At 50.3% G+C, this 20,133-nt stretch overlaps 1 protein-coding gene, 1 long non-coding RNA gene and 1 pseudogene across 15 annotated transcripts in view; 2 read left to right on the forward strand and 1 right to left on the reverse strand.

Moving 5' to 3' along the window:
- Positions 1–20,133, forward strand: part of LOC309650201 — a 34,550-nt gene that overhangs the window by 891 nt on the left and 13,526 nt on the right. The window contains exon 2 of one of the 2 annotated variants that reach the window (XR_014257448.1): positions 7,952–9,319. This is a non-coding gene — a long non-coding RNA (uncharacterized lncRNA). Of the gene's footprint in view, positions 1–5,093; positions 9,320–20,133 lie in introns of those variants that run through there. The other variant, XR_014257449.1, reaches the window with a different exon arrangement.
- On the reverse strand, positions 159–12,018 carry LOC309650196 (tumor necrosis factor ligand superfamily member 12). 12 transcript variants are annotated; one of them, XR_014257446.1, is made up of 13 exons: positions 11,739–12,016; positions 11,531–11,581; positions 10,879–10,951; positions 10,148–10,201; positions 10,028–10,063; positions 2,583–2,812; positions 2,347–2,391; positions 2,163–2,241; positions 1,962–2,009; positions 1,700–1,818; positions 1,357–1,495; positions 759–1,094; positions 159–523 (listed from the first exon to the last, which is right to left on the reverse strand). XR_014257446.1 is itself a non-coding variant. In XM_082441263.1 (12 exons), the coding sequence occupies exons 1-12, from the start codon at positions 11,895–11,897 to the stop codon at positions 985–987; spliced, it is 1,143 nt and encodes a 380-aa protein (XP_082297389.1). In that variant the 5' UTR covers positions 11,898–12,016; the 3' UTR covers positions 748–984. The 12 variants fall into 12 exon arrangements, 11 of the variants coding, with proteins under 11 accessions (XP_082297389.1, XP_082297393.1, XP_082297397.1 ...); XM_082441263.1 differs by lacking the exon at positions 159–523 and having other exon boundaries at positions 748–1,094; XM_082441267.1 differs by lacking the exon at positions 159–523 and having other exon boundaries at positions 748–1,094; positions 11,531–11,578; positions 11,739–12,015.
- LOC309650197 (eukaryotic translation initiation factor 3 subunit E pseudogene) lies at positions 16,523–17,599 on the forward strand (annotated as a pseudogene). The gene has a single exon. The product of its transcript is annotated as a eukaryotic translation initiation factor 3 subunit E pseudogene (transcript).

A 20,133-nucleotide genomic window follows, 5' to 3' on the forward strand; every position in this document is an offset into this window, starting at 1 on the left:
GTTCCACGCGCCGCCAGGCTTGAGCTGGGGACCCTGACGCTTGGGTACAGTGAGGCGCCTCGGTCTAGTGAGGCGCTTCGGTGGAGGGCCGGGGGGGCCGGGAGATCCTGGTACGGGGACGGAGCTGAGGCACAGCAGCAGGGGAATTGGATCCGAGGTTCCATTTATTCTCTTTTATTTTTTAACTTTAGGCAGGGCTTGCGCAGAAAGGAGAGATCAGAGGAGTGAGACAGGATCAGGACTAGGGCGTACGATTTATCCGAGGCTCCCCGGCTCCCCTCCCAGTCCAGAGAGGCTTAGAGTGGCCTGCCGCGCCAGGGCAGTGGAGAGCGTGAAAGGCAAAAGTTGGCACCCGAAGAGTAATGATGTGGCTGCAAGGGGATCGTCGTCGTCGTTGGGCACCTTCTGCAGACGGGCGCATAATAATTACACCTCTGGAGACAGTGATGGAAACTGGGCCCCAATAGATGGAGAGAGGAGAGTGAAGATGAGGCTTCTTGTGGAGTGGAGAGGCAGAGGATACCTAGAGAGGTGTGGTGTAAAGAACCAGGAGTTTTCCTGAGTGGCGGAAGGATTCGTGGCCATCTGCCAACAGGCAGGATCGTTGTCTCAGATTGCCGCTAGATGGTGGTGCTGTTCTGGAAGCATTCCAGTGGGACCCAGAGCAAGTCTAGACAATGCCGGGCATTTCCCACCCCCGCCCAACTCCCTCAAGAATTTGGGGCTGGATGGAGACTAACAGCAAGATATTCTACTACCTCTTTAATATCCATGAATTCGAAGTCCTGGGGGTGGGGTGGGGTGGGGTGGGGGGGAGAAGAGAGGAAGGGAGAGTCACGAGCTGTCAAACCTGGGATTCCAGTCAAACCCAGAAGAGGCCTCTGTTCCTGACTGTTCCCTGTCCTTTGTCTGGTCAGCTCTGGGCTGTCTCCAAAATGAACCCACCCTGGTCTTCCAAGCTCAGAACCACCTTTTACAATACAATCACAGTTTCACAAGCCCCAGGAAGGTTCCATGTGGAGAGAGGCTAAGTTTCGCCCTTGCCCGGGGGATTATGACACTCAGGGTATCCCCCTGGTGTAAATGGAAGACACCTGAGAAAAGGGAGAAAAGAGATGCTCAGTGAAGCACAGCCATAAAGATACTGTGATGTTTCACCCTCCCTTCTCCAGCTCAACCTTTTTTGTGCCTCCTGTAAGGACCAAGGTATTCTGTCCTTCACTCCTCAGCTCTGCCTCTACACCCACGCTTCTTCCATCCCCCTGCTGTAGCTCCCACACCAGTGCTCCCAGGTCAGAGATCCCCTGCTCTCCTCGCATCCACCCTCCACTGCTCACCCGCCTCTCAGGCTCTCACCTGCGCTGTAACAGCTATTGTAGGCCCAGTCGGGGTTGGAGGGCATGCTTCGTATACATCGGAATAGAGTCTCCTGCCTTCCCTGGCCCTCCCGGGATACCACCTGACCCATGGTGAAAGTCACATCATGAAACAAGACCTGGCAGGGAGGGGAGGAGATGAAGAAAACGGGATAGTGTGGCTCAGGTCTGGGCGGCCTCAGGAGCCCTGACAAGGGAGCCGAGGAATGAAGAAGGGTCCTCTAAGTTGCGTATGCATAGGGGTTGGGAACCCTCAGTGCTGGGGCATAAGGCTTTGGGAGAACAGGCCCTCAGGTGAGGCTCCGGGGGTGTTTGGGGGTTACCTGGCTGTACAGCAGATAAACTCCAGCATCCCAGACTCGAATGACATATCCTTGGGCCTCCAGGCCTCTCCCACGCCAGAGAGCTGGTTGCCACATCACCTCTGTCACATCAGAGTCCTCTGGAGGCAAGGAGTGTGGCAGTCAGGATTTCTGTGCACACTCAGACACTTTCTCCTCTAAGGTTCTCTTGGGCCCAGGTGCCAGCCCCACAGTTCCTAGATTTTGCCTCTGCTCAAAAGCCATTATTGAAAATAGTGCTCACCCTTGGAGGTGATGTTAACGGGAACGAGATGAAGGACTGAGCGCTTCTCTGGGGAGAGAAGGAGGAAATCTCAGCAGCGCCCACCTACCCCCGTTGCTCTGTTGTCAGCCCTCCACCCTCACCCCTGGCTCAGGGTCTCAGTCTCCAAATCCCCGTGCTGCTTGATCACCTCCCACCCCTGCTGCACCCCGGGGGCCTCACTCTTCTGTTTTTTGGTGAGCACTGCTCTCCTCCTCCGGGATCTCTCCCCATTCTCCCGGGCTTCCACGCCATCAGAGCTCTGCTCATGGAAAGAGGGTCAGGGTTAGGCTAAGATGCAAGGGTCCCAGAAAGCCTTTCCCCCAGGCCTCCCCTGCCCCAGGAATGCCTCACATCTCTCCTGCACCTTTCCCCAGCAACCTGAGTCTTGGTGCTGGCTGTCCTCCAGGATCTGTTAGGTACAAGAAGCATTAATCTTTAACCATTTCCTTTCCTGGAATGGTTGCTCCCTTGACCTCCAAACCTGGGACCCTCTCTTGCACCCATTGAAAACTTTGCAGAGCAGGCGGCTGGAACCAAGAGGCCTGGAGACCACCCTGCCACCCATCCTTCTCTCCCAGACACCCTTCTCCCCTCACTCACCTGCTCCCGGAGCCTCAGCCACAGATACCCTTCCCCCTTCTCGGAGGGCCCGCCGGTCCTCTGCAGCCGGGTCACCTCTCTCCTTAAGGTCTGCAGCTCTGTTTGTTGGGTCAGCAGAACCATGGCACAAGCCACAGCCCCCAGAGCCGCCCCCCAACTCAACCAGAGGGCAACTGAGAGTGCCGGCTCTCGGACTGGGCCCCCCATGTCTCCCGGGGGCCCTTTGGGGGCTAGTAAAGAAGGAGATAAGGCCGGCATGAGCTGGGGACCCTGCCAACAGCTGTAGCCTCAGGAGTGGGGTAGCAAGGAGGTGACGGGGAGGGTCGGGGTGCAGGCAGTGGTGCAGAAGGGAAGAAGGGCGTTACGCAAGGGAGAAATAAAAAGGAACTTGAGAATAAAAAGGAGGGAGGCAGAAAGCAAGCTCGGGGCACTGTTGGTGCTCCTGGCACCCCGCTGCAGGGCCAGTGTTGTCCCGAGACCCCTCACCCTCCTCCAGCCTCAGGAGAATTTGTTGTCAGTCTCTCTAAGAAGGACAGGGCTGCCAGCGACACCCGGGAGGAGCGGCCAGAGCACAGGAACCCCAGGGCGGCCCCAGAAGTGGGGGAGGGAAGGTTGGCTGGCTATGGGGCATGGTGCCAGGAGCCGGGATGGAGGGACGAGCTGGGCAGCATTGAGGGTCAAGGGGTGAGAGTGGAAGACCCTCTGGCCCAGGCACAGGCGAGATCTCTGGGGCAGTTTGCTGAGAGAGACCAAAGGTGGGAAAGAAGGGGAGGGCGTCAGTGGGGAGGAGAACCAGGGTCGCGGAAGCAAGAAACTGGCTGAGTTCTGGGGTTAAGGCCAGGCCGGGTGTGTTGGAATAAGGCCTGCACTACTCCCTGTGCTGAACTTGGCAGGCAGGACTTCCTGTTTCCCGAGAAAAGCTCTTACATAAGGCTCTGGACAAAGAGAGAAAGAGACAGCCCAAGCACCCTGCCACTGTAGGATTCCTCCCTGGCCCCAAGGACACAGGTGTCCGTGTTCCTGGGCTCCGGCGTCCCGCTTCCTGACCCTGAGCCCCCATGCTGGGCCTGCTCCCACCCCGCGTCCCAGCCAGGGCTTGTGCCAGCACCTGCTGAAGTTTCCGAGGCTGCCAGGAGGAAGGGCTCCTGCTCCTCCCAGCCCAGGGATTCCCCGCAGGAGGAAGCCCGCCTCCTATAGGTAAATGAGGCTGCTTCTGCTGGACCTTGGGCAGAGGATTGATTTTTTTTTCCTGGCAGTTTGCCTTTCGACTCTCTGCTCATGCTTGGGGGTTAGAGGCATGTAGGTCCCCACTCCCAAGCCTGGACATCGCCCTGCAATTCCGGGCGTCCTGCCCCCCACTCCCCAATTCCCAGACCCCCTTGGCATGGCCCTCAGCTACCCCGGGGATGTCCCCTAAGGCCCAATAAAGAGAGCGACCGTGACTTATTCTTTTTAATATCCACTTATCAACATTTTGTCACAATAATAATAAAAATAATATCTGTTTTAAAAATCCACAGGGAATTATCAGGGGAGGAATTATCATGTCTTGGTCTCTTACCCCTCACATTCGGGAACGCCTGGCCTAGTCCCAGTCTCTCTGGCATCCAGCCCCTCTTAGCGCCTGAAGAGGGGTATTCAGGACCCATCGTCACCCAGAGTACAGTAAACACAGTGTCCTGGGGGGCTGCGGCCAGGGTGGGGAGTCAGGAGATAAATGGGGGTTTGGGAGCTAGTGAGGTGGAGAGCTGGAGGTGCGGGGGGCTGTCAGAGATGAGGGGACTATTTCTGTGGCATGGACATGTCTTGAGCGTGCCCTGGCAGCCTACAGAGGGAGAGGCAGGTCTGGGGGAGGAGCCGCTCAGGGTGGGCAGAGGGGACTGGGGTGCTCAGAGAGCTGCCGTGGGGAGCCAGCGGCCTTGGCAAACCACCGGGAGACCAGGGCCCCCTCAGTGAACTTGGAAGAGTCCGAAGTAGGTGAGGAAGGGGGCAGCCTTGAGATGGGCCCAGGGGAGGGTGCGGATCCGCAGGGAGGACCCTGGCCGCAGGGGCAACAGCCCGGACACCTGGCAGAGACGGAGCTGGGGCCCGAGGGAACTGGCCGCTGTGGCCGAGAACTCCTCCAGGCAGCGCAGGGCCAGCGTGTCATCCACCAGCAGGTCCAGCTTCAGGTAGACAGCCTTCCCCTCATCAAAGTGCACCTGGGGGGCGGGGAGGGGGTGGGGGAGGGGGGCGGAGTCCAGGCCTCTGCTTGCCCTGGGCTCCTCTCCAGCCCAGACCCCAAGCTCCTCCTCCCCACCTTTAACTTGCCCCCACCCCTTAAGCCCAGCCCTTCTCCCTCAGTTCCTGCTCTACCCGTGGAGCCAGGTGGGGCTTACCTGACAGTACAGGTAGTACAGCCCAGCCCGGGTGACCATAAATTGCCCGCTCTGGCGGTCATAGCGCAGTGGGTTGGAGCTGTTGATTTTGGCCTCTTCCCAGCCACTCACCGTCCCGTCCACACCTGAATGTGGATGTTCAGAGACAGGGGGAAATCCCTTTATAGAACTTTCTCACACTCCCCAGCCACTGAGTTTATAAACCTTTGGGCCTACCTTACCCAGAAGATATCTAGAGGGCCCAGGGCAAGGGAGGCGCCAGGGCCTAGGGAGCTGGGAGTGTAATAGGAAGTTCGGTGAAGAAACCCCACATATATGACCAGAACCATACAGGGCAAGTTGTCACCAGCCACTTCTGGGGAGAAGAGGAGGACTGAAGAAGCATGGGGGCTTTTATAGTTTGTGTCTGTATTGTTTGCTCTTCTACTTGGAGAATGTATCGATGCATTACTTGAATCATACGTTACTTGGATTATTAAAATTAAAAATAAGAGAAAAGGAAAATATGAAAAAAAAGTAAAAAGAGGGGAAAGAAGAAAAAAAAATTAAAAATAATAAAATGGTACCCAAATGTCCATCCACTGATGAATGGATAAGGAAAATTGTATTAAGTCCATACAATGAGGTATGATTCAGCCATAAAAAGAAATGCAATAATGGGACTTCCCTGGCGGTCCAGTGGTTAAGACTCTGCACTTCCACTTCAGGGGTTGCGGGTTCGATCCTTGGCTGGGGAACTAAGATCCCACAAGCCACGCACTGGGGCCAAGGGGAAAAAAAAAAAAAAAAAGAAAGAAATGGAATACTAATACACACTACAATATGGAGGAGCCTTGAAAACATTATGCTAAGTGAAAGAAGCCAGTCACAAAGGATCACATATTATATGATTTCTATGAAATGTCCAAGTAAGCAAATATATAGAGACAGAAAGTAGATTAGTGGTTGCTTAGGGCTGGGGGGATCACGGAAATATGGGGTGGTGGGTAAAGGGTACAGGGTTTCTTTTTGAGGTAATGAAAACTCTCTAAAATTACCGTAGTGATGATCTCACAACTCTGTGAATATACTAAAAACTTAATTGTACACTTTAAACAGGTGAATTATATAGAATGTGAATTATATCTCAATAAAGCCATTACCAAAAAAAAAAAAAAATCTAGAGTGAGGGTAATTGCAAATTGTAAAGAAGATAAATAATCAAATGACAGAGCAGGGTCTCAAGTGGCTTCCCAGGTCCTCTATGGGCTGCCCCTGTTTACCTCTCGCATCTAATCTCACACATTCCTCCAAGTCACAAGACTCTAGCCACTCCGGCCCACTTTCTGTTCCCGCTGCGCACCAAGCTCATTGTTTCCACAGGGCTTTTGCTGCTCTTCCCTCCCCGCAGGATTCCTCCCCTGCCTGGCCCCTCCTGTCAGACTGGTCCCTCTGAGAGACCTCCCCAGTCCTCCCAGCCTGAAATAGCTCGTCTCCGATAATCTCTCCTCCACTCACCCCGTTTCTCTCACAGCAGTCACCAAGGAGGGAAATCATTTTATTTCCTTCTGTGATAGTTTGGGGTCTGACTCCCCCAGGGGGCAGAGGTATTGGTCTTGTTACTGCACCCCAGCCCCTGGAGCTGGGCCTGCCCTGAGTGGGCACCAAGCACACGCTGGTGGGAAGATAGAGGGAAGCAGGCGGCCATGGCAACAGCTCTCTCTTGTTTGGGTCCATGGGCCACTCTCCAGGGCTTCACTGGCTTCATCTCAGTAGCCTGGCCAGCTTCCTTCCCCAGCAGCCCCACCCTCTGCCTGCCCCTGTACGCTGTTCTTGTTGCTTTCTCAAGGAGAACATGACGCTCGCTGGGCACTTTCATCCCTACCTAGGGGTTCCCTTGGCCTTTACTTTGCAGACTCCAACCTGAGTCTCCAGCCCTGCCCTTTCCTGCCCCTCCTGACACTGCTACCTGCCTGCCATCAGAATAGCCCCTGGCACCTCAAACTCACCTAGATCAAAACTGAGCCTGGTCCTGCCCCATCCCAAACTTGCTTGACTGTCTGCATTCCACATTGGGTTCCTGGTTCTACCTCTTACCAGGCACCCAAGCCACTCTCTCCTTTACCAGTTTCATTCACTGATCACCAGTTTCTAGCAATTCTGCCACCTAAATAGCTCTGTCTCCCTCCCTGGTCTGGCCCCTGCCACTTCCCACTGGGACTCTTCCCAGACTGCTTCCTCTTTGGACTCCCTGTTTCCAGTCTTGCCTGGTCCAGTTTACTCGCTAGGCGACACAGAGCCACAGAGTGACGTTTCTAAAATGCAGATGCGAGCCTGCCTTTCTTGTTTTGACCTCAGGATAACTTCCAGATTCCATTTGTGACCTGGCTCCGCATTCTTCTCTGGCCTCACCCCATGTTGCTCTTCTAGTTCTGTCTTCTCAGCCACATCGAGCTGCTCCGGTCCCCCAGCCTCATCATACTCTTGGCAGACTCGGGGCTTTTGCACAAGTGGCCCCTGCCCCCCTGTCCATCTCACACTCACACTTCAAGGCCCACACCTTCTTGGGGAAGGAGTCCCTTACTCCATTGTAAACTTGTCTTCCTCTGTGCCGCCATACACCTCTGGCTACTTTCTTTATTGTTCTTGTTGTATCACATTGTAATTTACAAATTTATATGTTTGTCTCTTCTCCTGGACAGCAATTCCTTGTAAATAGGTCTGGGTATTATTCACTGTGGGCACCTAGCCGGGTCCTTACAAACAGTGGGATCTCAGGGCGTGTGTGTTGAGTCAATGAATGAATGAATGTCTGGGTAACCGCTGAAATAAATGGTCCATACAGAAGGGAGGAAGGTCGGCCTGGGGCAGGAAGAGTAGGGGGAGAGAAAGAGAGAGGGCATTCCTGGCTAGGGAACCAGTTTGAGCTGGTTGTGGCTAAGGGCATGGTGTGTCTGGGACCGTGGTGTCACTCAGTTTCACAATCACAACTCATTCCTTACTGCATGGCAGTCGTCCTTCTTTCCCCCACTATGCTTGCTTTAGCACCATCTCTCCTGCCCCTGTCTCCCTCGTTCTCCAGAGGACCTAGAAGTCATCAGGTAAGGGCTCCCCCACGTCCTGCCACCGAAACCACAAACCAACCTGTTCTCATGGTTGCCATTGAGCCTCTTATGGTGATGGGATGATGTGTCCCTCTCTTCCTTCTGGAACCCACCCCCTCCCACCTTCTTGATGTTGCCCTGCAGGTTCCCCCACCCATGCACCAGCAGTTGCCTCTCATACAATGTCTGGGACACAAGCACACACTAGCTGGGTTCAAATCCTGGCTCCACCTCTCAGTATCATCATGACCCGGACAAGTTACATCACCTCTATCTGTAAAATGGAGATGATCGGATTATCTTCCTTTCAGGACTGTTTCTCAAGGATTAGATGAGATTAAACACTGAATAAGTATTAGCTAAGACTCATGCAGTATTGTTTATCACTAAAAGGACCGGACTTTTCCTTGATTCACATCCTCCTCTCCCTCCTGGCCCATTTCTCTGCTCCTGTCACAGAGAAACTTCTGGAAAGGCTTGTCACTGTCTCCGATTCCTAGTTCCCATTTTCTCTTAACGTAATCCGTGCTGGCTTCCATCCTAACCACACCACTGACACCGCCCTTGTCAAGGTCACCAGTTGACTTTTAATGTTACCAAACCCAGCGGCCATTTGTCTGTTCTCATCTCATGTGACTGGTCATCTGCATTCAACACAGACGGCCACATGCTCCTTCTTAAAACTGTGTCCCCTCCGAGACTCCAGGACACCACCCTCCCTGGGTTTCTTCCCCTCTCTCTGGCTGCTTCTCAGTCTCTGCTGGGTTCTCCTCCTCTGCTCCACTTGTAAAGGTCCAAGAGCCTCAGGGCTTCACTTGTGGAGCCCGTCTTTCCCCTGGGTGTCTCATCCAGACCTATAGCTTCAAATACTCCCATCTGGTGATGACTCCTGACTCTACACGTCCTGCCCAGGATGTGTACTCTACCGTGTGCAGCCATCTATTTGTGAAACTCGCTTGTTTATTATTATGTATCCACTTAGTTATTATTAGATCTCAAATTCAATTATTAATTTACACACCTCGCAACCTATTTCCTCCCTGGTTAACCCCCATTTTAATAAATGGCACCATTATTCTCAAAGATGCCCAAGTTAAAAATCTAGAAGTCATTTCTGATTCCCCCCTCTCCCTTATCCTTCTCATCCCCACAGCAAACCCTATCTTCAAGCCACACGCTGAATCCACCTACTTCTCTCCATCTCTGCTGCCAGACCCCTAGACTAAGCCACTCTCATGTCTTGCCTCCTGACCTGTCACGTGGAAGAGCATTCCAGGTGAGAGAATAGGATGTGCAAAGTCCAGACGAGGCACGCTGATGGGGAGGGGGTGTCAGACCAACAAGTGTGGAGAAGGCATAAGGGTGTGCCAGGAAAAGAGGTTGAGACCAGACCGGGGAGAGGCTGCAATCCAAGCAGAAAAGCAACAGAATAATGGAAGGCGGGCTTCAGGGGGGCTTAGCTTGGCAACACAGGTGGGACAGAGTAGGGGCGGGGAAAGTCTAGAATGGGGAAGGGACTGGAGAATGAGTTTGAGGTTCCGAGGTCATGGCGCTGAGGTGGGGAGTGGGGTAGGGATGGAAAAGAAGAGCAGAGACTGGAAACATTTGGAGAAAAATGATCAGAGCAAGAAGACTCTTGGAATATGGAGGGGAAAGAAGAGGAAAAAAAAAAAATCAAAGATGTTTCTTGGAGACAAGCGAGGGCTAAAGAAGAAGCTGGGCTGGTAGTTTGGTGGGGGGAATCTGCCTGTGCTCTGGGAGGGGAAGGGGCCTCCCCCAGGGTCCTATGTCTGAGTCACGGAGAAAGTTCAGGTTCGGGAGCCGAGAGAAGCGAGCCCTAAGCACTTTCCTGAACTGGCTTCTGGGGTTCTGAGGCTGAAGGCGGGGATGAGGGTGGGAAGTCAAGGTTTTGGGGGGGGCCTTGTCTAGAAGGCCAGTGCTGTGGGGGTCAGGGAAGAGCTCAGAGGTGGGGATGGGGTCTCACCCGCCTGCGCTCCATCCTGTCCCAGTCGTGGGTGAACTGTAAGACACAGGGAAGGGTTGGTGAGCCCTGCCCTGCCCCTCTGCCACCCCTTCTCCCTGGGCATGGCTCACGGTCACCCACCTTCATAGTGGGCTGCAATCGCTCTGCGCGCCCGTGGTTTCCGGCCTTTAGGTGCTGAGAATCAAAGAAAGACAGATGGGCAAAGCAGTCCCCACGTCTAGAGGGGCCAGGAGCTGCTCTCTCAGCTCCATCCCCCTCAAAACCCTGGCATCCTTATTCTCCTCCAGACTCCTGGCCTCAGAACCTCAGGCCTTATCTTCCTCCATAGGTAGAGCCGCTGATAATTTATCATCCAAACTGGGATGCTTCTGAGAGCAATAGGGGTGTTATTAATCATCGCACTGAGCTAACAGGTGTAAGCCAGGACAGCCCCCTGCAAACCTGGATATGTGGTCACACGGTCACCCCAGTCATAAGTCTCTTTGCTTCTTGGGGTTCAGGCCTCTGACTCCCCCACCTCATCTTCATCAGGACCCCAGGGGTTCTCCTAATTCCTGGCCATCCCACCTTCATATCTGGGGTAGGGTCTGAAGTGAGAAGCAGGTCTATGCCATGGAAGGAGCTTCAGAGGGAGGGTCAGAATTCTAGGTTCGAGTTTCCATGACTGTGAACCCCCCCTTTACTCTCAGTGCCTCAGTTTCTCTATCCGTAAATGAGGATAATGGGTTTTGCTCTGCCTGCTTCACGGGGCCACGGGGCTGTTATGAGGAACAAAAGCAATAATGAGTCCAGAAGCCACCACAGACCAGCCGCTATTATTATTCCTGAGGTTGGGATAAAGGGCTGCTCACCACTCCTTCGAGGCCGAACCAGTTTCAGGAAAGGCAGGGTATCCTGGCGCTCCTCTGTCTGGGGATTCAGGTCCTAGGGACATTAAGGGCAGGGCTAAACCAGGATCTTGCCAGGGACTCCCAGAGACATAAACTGAGACTGACAGGGGGCCCGTCACGAGAGGCCCCAGCCAGCAAGAGGCACAGAAGTCTTAGGGAGAGACCGAGCCCCTCAGCCAAGAGTGGCCAGGGCCACGAGGAGGCAAGTTCCAGGGTCAGGCCGCAGCCCTCGCCCCTCTTCCCACAACCAGCCACATCCCCCTATCCTGCTCCGCCCAACCAGCCATTGGTACATTGCACACACGCCCACACCCAGTCAGCATGCACAGTGGGTACACGCACCGCACACACAGCCAGCATCCCTCTCCCACGCAGACACCCACACATTCCCACTTCCACCACGGCCACTAAACACTTCGTACTCGGCTGACACAAGCGCGGCACAAACCCCTCACACGCAGTTGTCACCCTCTCTCTCACGTACCCATGCCCCACAGCACGGCTGGTGCACACCCCCACACACGGCTGGCACAACCGGGGCACACCCTGCATCCTCAGCGGGCACACACTTCCCATGCCTGGCAGCCCGAGGCCAGCACCCACCCCCACTCACCAGCGGGTCGGGGTCCTCCTCTGCCACCAGGTCCCCCTGGGAAGGCTCCTGCTGGGAAGGAGGCAGCGTCACCCTGTCCTTCTCCACCTGACATCTCACCCTCCACCCATCTTCCTGGCCCCCTGCCCTCGGCCCACCCGGCCCCATCAGCTACTCGGCAGAGTCCGCTCCTGATCTGCCCAGGGAGGGGTGTGCAGGCGGGCCTCACCTGGGCAGACAGCGATGCCCGGCTTCCCAGGCTGACCACGGCCAGCAGGAGGCCAAGGCAGGCCAGCGCCAGGCCCAGGCCCAGCACGAGCGGGGCCAGCAGGGCGGTGCCCGGCTCCCCCCGGCGCCCCCTCCGCCTCTGGCTCCGACGGGCGGCCATGGGGGCGGGGGGCTGTGCCTGCCTCACCGCCCCCCCATCCCGGGACCCGAGGGATCGGGGGAGGGGGAGCCGGCGGGCGGATCGGGCTGGAGAGAGGGAGGGGCCAGGGAAACGGGGCGGGAGGGGGGGGGATGAGAACAGGAAGCCGGACACTGTGTGTGAGATTAAACTCCGAGCCCGGCCGAGAGCAGTGCACGCAGCGGGGCGCGCGCCGCTCCGCTTGCAGACCACAGAGCGAGTCCCGGCCCGGGGGCACGCACCGCCCGGGCGTGGAAAAGCGGGGCAGTGTTTGTGTGAGTGTGCAGCGGGCGAGATGGGGTGTGCGGCTGGAGCGCCCTCCACGCGGCCGGCCGGCGGGAGAGAGGGAGCGAGGGCTGAAAGAAGCAGAAACTCCACTCGGGCTGTGTACGGGTGGCCGGGGCGACAGCACTGCAGCTCCTACAGGTCTAGTCCTGCCCAAGCGAGATTGCTAATTTAGGCCTCCAGACCAAGGTAACTAGGCAATCCTTCCGTCAACACGGTCAGAGGCCAAGGCGCATTTGGATTTTAGCAGCGGCACCGAAAGACAATTCTTTCCTGCAAGTGACGGAAAGAGCCTGAGGGCAACCATTAGCGCGGGTTGGGTTTTAACTTTTTTTAGCAAATCAGTTGGTAGTTGATTTAAACCCCGGGGTCATGCAGCTGGAGAGAGCAAGCTTCTAGACCTGTATGCCAGAAACGTAGCCCCCCCAACCCCGCCAAGTGTGTTCCCCAAACGCCCTTCTCTGGAAACACAGAAGCCACTTAAGCAAATAATAGGGCTAACCTGAGCTCAAGTGGAGCTACAAGAACTCTTTAAATTTAACGTGGCGCTAAGCCACGTTAGCAAAACCAAAACGTAATACCTAACCTAATTGCAGTTACAGACTCTCCCAGGAGTTGAATTTTCAACCAATCAGTCTGGAATTTCCTGATCCACACTAGTGAGGTAGTCTCCAAAAGACTTCTGCCCTTCCTGGCCCCAAAGGGAAGGGGGCCTTGCCTGAAACAATCCTTTCTATACTTTTGCTAATAAATGCCTTGTCCCTTTAAAAGATCCGTTTGGTTCAACTCCTCAGAGGCCTTTCTGCTTGTTAAATGGAATGCTGCCCGATTCGTGAATGTTGAATAAAGCCAATTAGATCTTCAAATTTACTGAGTTGAATTTCATAAAAGCTGGACCCTTTTTGCCATGAAAACACTTTTGTAAACAGTAAGACCCTCCAAAATTCATTTAAACTATGCAATGTTCACCTCTGCATATTTGCAAAGAAAAGTACTGTATTAGAAAAAAACTCTGTTGCAAAAGTCATAGTTAAACAGCAAGGTAAAGCAGTGGTTCTGAACAAGGTAAGGATGTGGAGAACCTTCTGCCTTCCCCCTCTGCTCAGTCCTGCCCGCTCCCCCGCTGCCCTCCTGTCTTGGTTTCTTTTCCGTTATGGAACCTTTCTGAACCACATTCCTGCTTCAGGGTCTCAACACCAGTTACTCCCCTTACTTGGAACACTCAGACCACCCTCACCCCCAGCTCAAGTCATTTCAAAGAGAGTTTTCTAGATCATTTTTTAAAATTAGGTTCCCAACTTCCCCCGTTCTCTATTCTTTATTTCTTTCTTAGTTATTTTGTAATGATCTGTTTGTAATTTGTAATGATCTGTTTGGCTACTATCTCCCCAACTACATTGTAAAATACAAATTACATATTTCCTGGTTTATCTGCTTATCGGCTATCTCTAGAATGTAAACTGTATGAGGACATCAGTTACTACTGTGCTCCCAGCACCTTGTCAAATGCTGGCTCCCCAGATATCACAAGAGCAACCTGTTGACTAGATAAAGCCAGGTTTATTGCTTACCCCTTGACAGTCTGACAACACTTCACAGGGAGATGAGTAAGGCCATGACATTTATTGAGACTCTGAAGTCTCATTTAAAGGGGAAGAGTCTTTCCATGATGGGGTAGGAGCGGGGGTTGATTAGGGTTGGGGAAGGCTCATGGCGTAATAGTTTAGAATGAACACAGAATAATGAGGATTTTGAGGTGAGGGGTTCAGACAGTCTTAGGGTGCCAACTGTCAGCAATAAATAAGCAATAAAGTTAATTTGCAACATTCATCTTTCTGGGCAGAAGTCTCTTGGAAAAATGTTATGCCAATGAAGGCAGTGGAATAGTCACGTTAATATCAATGTTAAGGGACTTCCCTGGTGGCGCAGTGGTTAAGAATCTGCCTGCCAACGCAGGGGACATGGGTTCGAGCCCTGGTCCGGGAGGATCCCACATGCCGCAGAGCAACTAAGCCCGTGCACCACAACTACTAAGCCTGTGCTCTAGAGCCCGTGTGCCACAACTACCGAAGCCTGCACACCTAGAGCCCGTGCTCTGCAACAAGAGAAGCGATTGCAATGAGAAGCCCAAGCACCACAACGAAGAATAGCCCCCGCTCGCTGCAACAAGAGAAAGCCTGTGCGCAGCAACGAAGACCCAACGCAGCCAAAAAAAAAAAAAAAAAAAAAAAAAAAATCAATGTTGGGACTTCCCTGGTGGTGCAGTGGTTAAGAATCTGCCTGCCAATGCAGGGGACACGGGTTCGAGCCCTAGTCTGGGAAGATCCCACATGCCACGGAGCAACTAAGCCCGTGCGCCACAACTACTGAGCCTGCGCTCTAGAGCCCGCGAGCCACAACTACTGAGCCCGTGTGCCACAACTACTGAAGCCCGCGTGCCTGGAGCCCGTGCTCTGCAATGAAGAGAAGCCATTGCAATGAGAAGCCCACGCACTGCAACGAAGAGTAGCCCCCCCCAAAAAAAAAAGAGTAGCCCCCGCTCGCCGCAACTAGAGAAAGCCCACGCGCAGCAACAAAGACCCAATGCAGCCAAAAATATAAATAAATAAATTTATAAAAAAAAAAGAAAAGAGGAAAAATGGAAATCAGGGAGAGAAGATAGCAAACACAGAGGACCAATCCAGAAGGATCATACAGTTATTAGGAACCCCAGAAAATAATAATGAATAAATTGGAAGGAAGGAAACTCTCTTAGAAAAAAAAAGAGATAATTTCCAGAAAAAGTCATGTCTTCATTCTGAAAGGGTTTATTGTATGCTCAAGATGATGAATGAAAAATTATCCATATCTAGATACTTCCTCATGAAATTTCAGAATGTCAGGAATAAAGGGAAGATGTTAAAAGTTTCTAAAGAGAAAAACTATTCCTCTCCAAAGGAACAAGAATCAAAATGGCTACAGACTTTGCATCAATACCACTGAATCCTAGAAGACTGAATGGAGACATGCCTGCACAATTTTGAGAGAAAAGAATTTCTACCTAGAATTCTATATCTGGTCAAGCAGATAAAGACTTGTTCTGACACACAAAGTTGGCTTCCACACACACTTTTCTAGAAAGTTGAGGATGTATTCCAGAAAATGTGGTAGCAAACCAGAAAGAAGACAAAATAATGTACAGGAAACAGTGGATCTAAGCCCAAAGATCAGGGAACGAAGGATGATGACTTAGGGAGTAATGGGTTCTAACTGGAGGAGGAAGCAAAAATGTGGCTTGAATTGTATAAATAGTATGAACAATAACTCGGGGGAAAAAAAGACATGCTATAGGTAAGGAGTACAAGAAGAAAGAAAAGCCATCAGAATCTCTAGGAAAATTCAAAAACTGAAGAAGAAATTCTTGATTTAAATAATAGGCAAGGGACTTCCCTTGTGGTCCAGTGGGTAAAGCTTCACACTCCCAATGCAGGGGGCCCAGGTTCGATCCCTGGTTGGGGAACTAGATCCCACATGCATGCTGCAACGAAGAGTCCGCATGCCCCAGCTAAGAAGTCCGTGGGCCAACTAAGAAGTCCGCGTGGCGCAACTAAAATAAAAGATCCCACGTGCCGCAAGGAAGATCTTGCGTGCTGCAACTAAGACCCGGCACAGCCAAAATAAATAAATAAATAATAGTTTAAATGATAGGCAAGTTATAATATGACATGATGGTATTTAATTGACATAGTATTAATCAATGACCTTAATGCTTGAAACATTCTCCTGGGTTGTGGGATTGAGTGCATTGAATAGAAAGTGTAATCCTGGGACTTCCCTGGTGGTCCAATGGTTAAGACCCCACGCTTCTACTGCAGGGGGCATGGGGTTCCAGCCCATTGTTTGAGTGTGACCAGTATTCACAAGGCCCTCATAATGTCAATACTGTTCATTGGATCTCAACCTTTGGAGTCAACATAGAAAAATCAGGAAGACTTGTTTGTGGTCGCAGGAACAATTGTAAATACCCAAAATCTTGACTTTGTACAATAAACGTGAAGCTGAGAAAAGTTTGCATGTGGAAGTGAGGAGAGAAAGAGGAGTTACAAGCTGGCCTCTCTTGCTAGAGACGCTGAGGAAAGTAGATGGAACCAAAATAATTAATATAAAAACAAAAATAATAATATAAATAGTCATTATTGGGAAGAAGAGAGGGAGAGGGAGGGTAAATGAGTTAAACGCCTCATGTTTTACATTGGAAACTCAACATTCACTAAAGTTGATATATAAAGAAATAAAGTATGGGCATTTGAGCTAGGATTTTTGTAAACAACTTCCAAAAGAAATAAAAACAGAAACCATTAAAAGGGGTTGCCTCAAATGCAGTCAACCAGGGATGGTCAGATGCTGTTTGACTACCTGGTAGACAAGCATGGTTTTAGGCAGGAATATTTAGATACACTCTACAGACATGCAAAATTCCAATATGAATGTGGAAATTACTCTGGAGCAGCAGAATATCTTCACTTCTTTAGAGTGTTGGTTCCAGCAACGGATAGAAATGCTTTGAGTTCACTCTGGGGAAAACTGGCCTCTGAAATCTTAATGCAGAATTGGGATGCAACCATGGAAGACCATATACCGCTAAAAGAGACCATAGATAATAATTCTGTGAGTTCTCCACTTCAACCTCTTCAGCAGCGAATGTGGCTCATTCATTGGTCTCTGTTTGTTTTCTTCAATCACCCTAAAGGGTGCAATAACATTACTGATCTCTTCCTTTACCAGCCACAGTATCTTAATGCAATTCAGACAATGTGTCCACATATTCTCCGCTATTTGACCACAGCAGTCATAACGAACAAAGCTGTCTGAAAACGCCGGCAGGTGCTAAAAGATCTGGTCAAAGTTATTCAACAGGAGTCTTACACATATAAAAACCCATTTACAGAGTCTGTTGAATGCTTATATGTTAACTTTGACTTTGATGGGACTCAGAAAAAGCTAAGGGAATGTGAATCAATGCTAGTGAATGATTTCTTCTTGGTGGCTTGTCTTGAGGATTTCATTGAAAATGCCCATCTCTTCGTATTTGAGACATTTTGTCGCATCCATCAATGTAGCAGCATAAACATGTTGGCAGATAAACTGAACATGACTCCAGAAGAAGCTGAAAGGTGAATTGTAAATTTGATTAGAAATGCAAGACTGGATGCCAAGATTGATTCTAAATTAGGTCATGTGGTTATGGGTAACAGTGCAGTCTCACCCTATCAGCAAGTGATTGAAAAGACTAAAAGCCTTTCGTTTAGAAGCCAGATGTTGGCCATGAATATTGAGAAGAAACTTAATCAGAATAATAGGTCAGAGGCTCCTAACTGGCAACTCAGGACTCTGGCTTCTACTGAAGAACTATACAGAAAACATGAAAAAACTATAAAAGAAAGATGAAATAATAAAACCATTATACAAAGGTGAAACATTTTAGAAACAATTAACATATTGAGCATAAATTTTGGAGAATTTGAATAAAATTGGCTGTTTCATTTATGTCGTTAAAAAAAAAATGGGGTTGCCTCTAGGTCACAGGAGGGTGTTGGGTGGAACAGGATGGGAAGGGGCGAGGCACTGTTGTTTTTCACCATAATCTCCTCTGTTCTGCTTGATTCGTTATCAAATGAATGCAGCATTTCAATTTGTAAAAAGAAAAAAAAATTGCAAAGCAGGAAACCTTGCTGAGGAGGGAAAGCCATTACCCGCCTCTGCCAGGCCTGTGATCACACCTGCTAGTGGAAAAAAACAGGGATTGGACCCTTGGAGACAGCAGATCATCCTCAGAGCCTTTAACTTTGGCTTGAAAAATTAATTCAATGCACTTAACCTTTTTGTTCTTGGTTTGCGGCCAAAATTAAAATTAACTTGCATTTTTTTGGACACTGATAGGAAGTGACTGGGGAAATGTGTAGGAAAAATACTGAAAGGAAATCTGCCAGTGCGATATTTTTTTTTCTCTGCCTTTGTACACTTTTCTTCTCAATTTTTCTACCATTATAATGAGGGAAAATAAGATTCTTTTAAAAGAGGCCCAGTTTGATTAATACCACTTCAAGGCAAAGAAGGAATTTCCCGTGGTCTGTAAGGATCGGGGCTGTGTCTGCTTTGCTGGTCATCATATTTCCACCGCCAGCAAAAGCTTGTTGAACGAATAAATATAACATAACCTCGCAGGCTGGCAGTGACCAGTTAATATCGGTGGGAGCGACCTGGGAGTGGATAGTAACCTCCCCGGCTGAGAAGGTTCCCAGGACGAGGGACGTTCAATGCTAAACCCGGGACAATCCCAGGCAGCTGGAGTCGGTAGCAAGCCTAGAAGAGGGCTAGCTGTTTATCACCACCCTCCCAAGTCACCACCACACACACTTTCTGTCAAAATTTGGAAGCTCAAAACTTCAACTTTTTTTTGTCTGTTTTTGTCAACGCCTTGAGGCTTGCAGGATCTTAGTTCCCCGTCCAAGGACTGAACCTATGGCCCCTGCAGGGGAAGTGTGGAGTCCTAACCACTGGACTGCCAGGGAATTCCCTCAATCGATTAATAAAACAACCGAAATCGTCTACTCGTACTCCACATCCCCATCCTTCCCCAGGCTTCCACAACCATCCCTTCACTGATGACTCCCTGGCCCTCCCTCCTACTCCCCGGCTGACCAGATGCTCCACCAAAGTCCTCTCCCTTTACTCAACCCAGCAGATACACCTTAGCCCACATCTTACTTCTCTGCAACATCTTTGATTGTTTTTCACTCTCATTTTGAAACCCTTTTTCCTTGGCTCTACCCTTCTGGCTTCTCATTTCCTTCATTAGTCATTTTAAGGAAGATAAATGCACTATCTTTAAATTGATTCATTCATTCTTTTACCAAACTTGGTATCACAAATGGAGTTGATACAGAAATTTCACACTTGATCACTGAATTCAGTCCAAAGTATTTTAAATTGGGACTGTTTTTAGCTATTTATTCTTTATTACTTGTTTAAATTTATTTATTTTTAATTTATTTTTGGCTGCATAAGGTCTTCATTGCTGCACGCAGGTTTTCTCTAGTTGTGGCGAGCGGGGGCTACCCTTCGTTGTGGTGTACGGTCTTCTCATTGCAGTGGCTTCTCTTGTTGAGGATCACGGGCTCTAAGTGCATGGGCTTCAGTAGTTGTGGCACGTGGACTCAGTAGTTGTGGCACACGGGCTTAGTTGCTCCAAGGCACATGGAATCTTCCCGGACCTGGGATCGAACCCATGTCCCCTGCATCGGCAGACTGATTCTTAACCACTGCGCCACCAGGGAAGTCCCAAAGTATTTTCAACTGGGAATGTTTTTAGCTTTTTATTTTAAAATTTATTTTGATCAATTTTAAACCTACAGAAAAGTTGCAAGTATAGTACAATGAACACCCTTAGACCTTCCCCCTGTATTCACCAATAGTCAACTTTTTTCCACATTTGCTTTGTCTTTCTTTTCACATATATTTTATATATATATACACGAATATACTTTCTTCTTCTTATTATTATTATTATTACTATAGAAATATGTGAGAGTAAGTGGCAGACATCATGAACTTTTACCCTACATACTTCAGCATGGATCTCCTAAGAACAAGGATTTTTCTCTTACCTAACTATAATATAAATATCAAATCTGGATACTTAATATCTATACAACACCATTATCTAGTATACAATTTATATTTAAATTTCCCCAATTATCCCAATAATGTCCATTATAGCAATTGTGTCTTCCAATCCAGGATCACAGGTCACACTGTTATGCCTTTGTAGGCTTCTTTACAGTAAGTCCCCTACATACGAACCTTCAAGTTGTGAAATTTCAAAGGTGTGAACATGCATCTGGTGCCAGCAAGGAACCAGAACCTGTGCCATCAACGTCAGGCATGAGTGAAA

Source organism: Balaenoptera physalus (assembly GCF_965194825.1).
Source record: "Balaenoptera physalus genome assembly, chromosome: 20".
In the NCBI taxonomy this organism is placed as follows: Eukaryota; Metazoa; Chordata; class Mammalia; order Artiodactyla; family Balaenopteridae; genus Balaenoptera; species Balaenoptera physalus.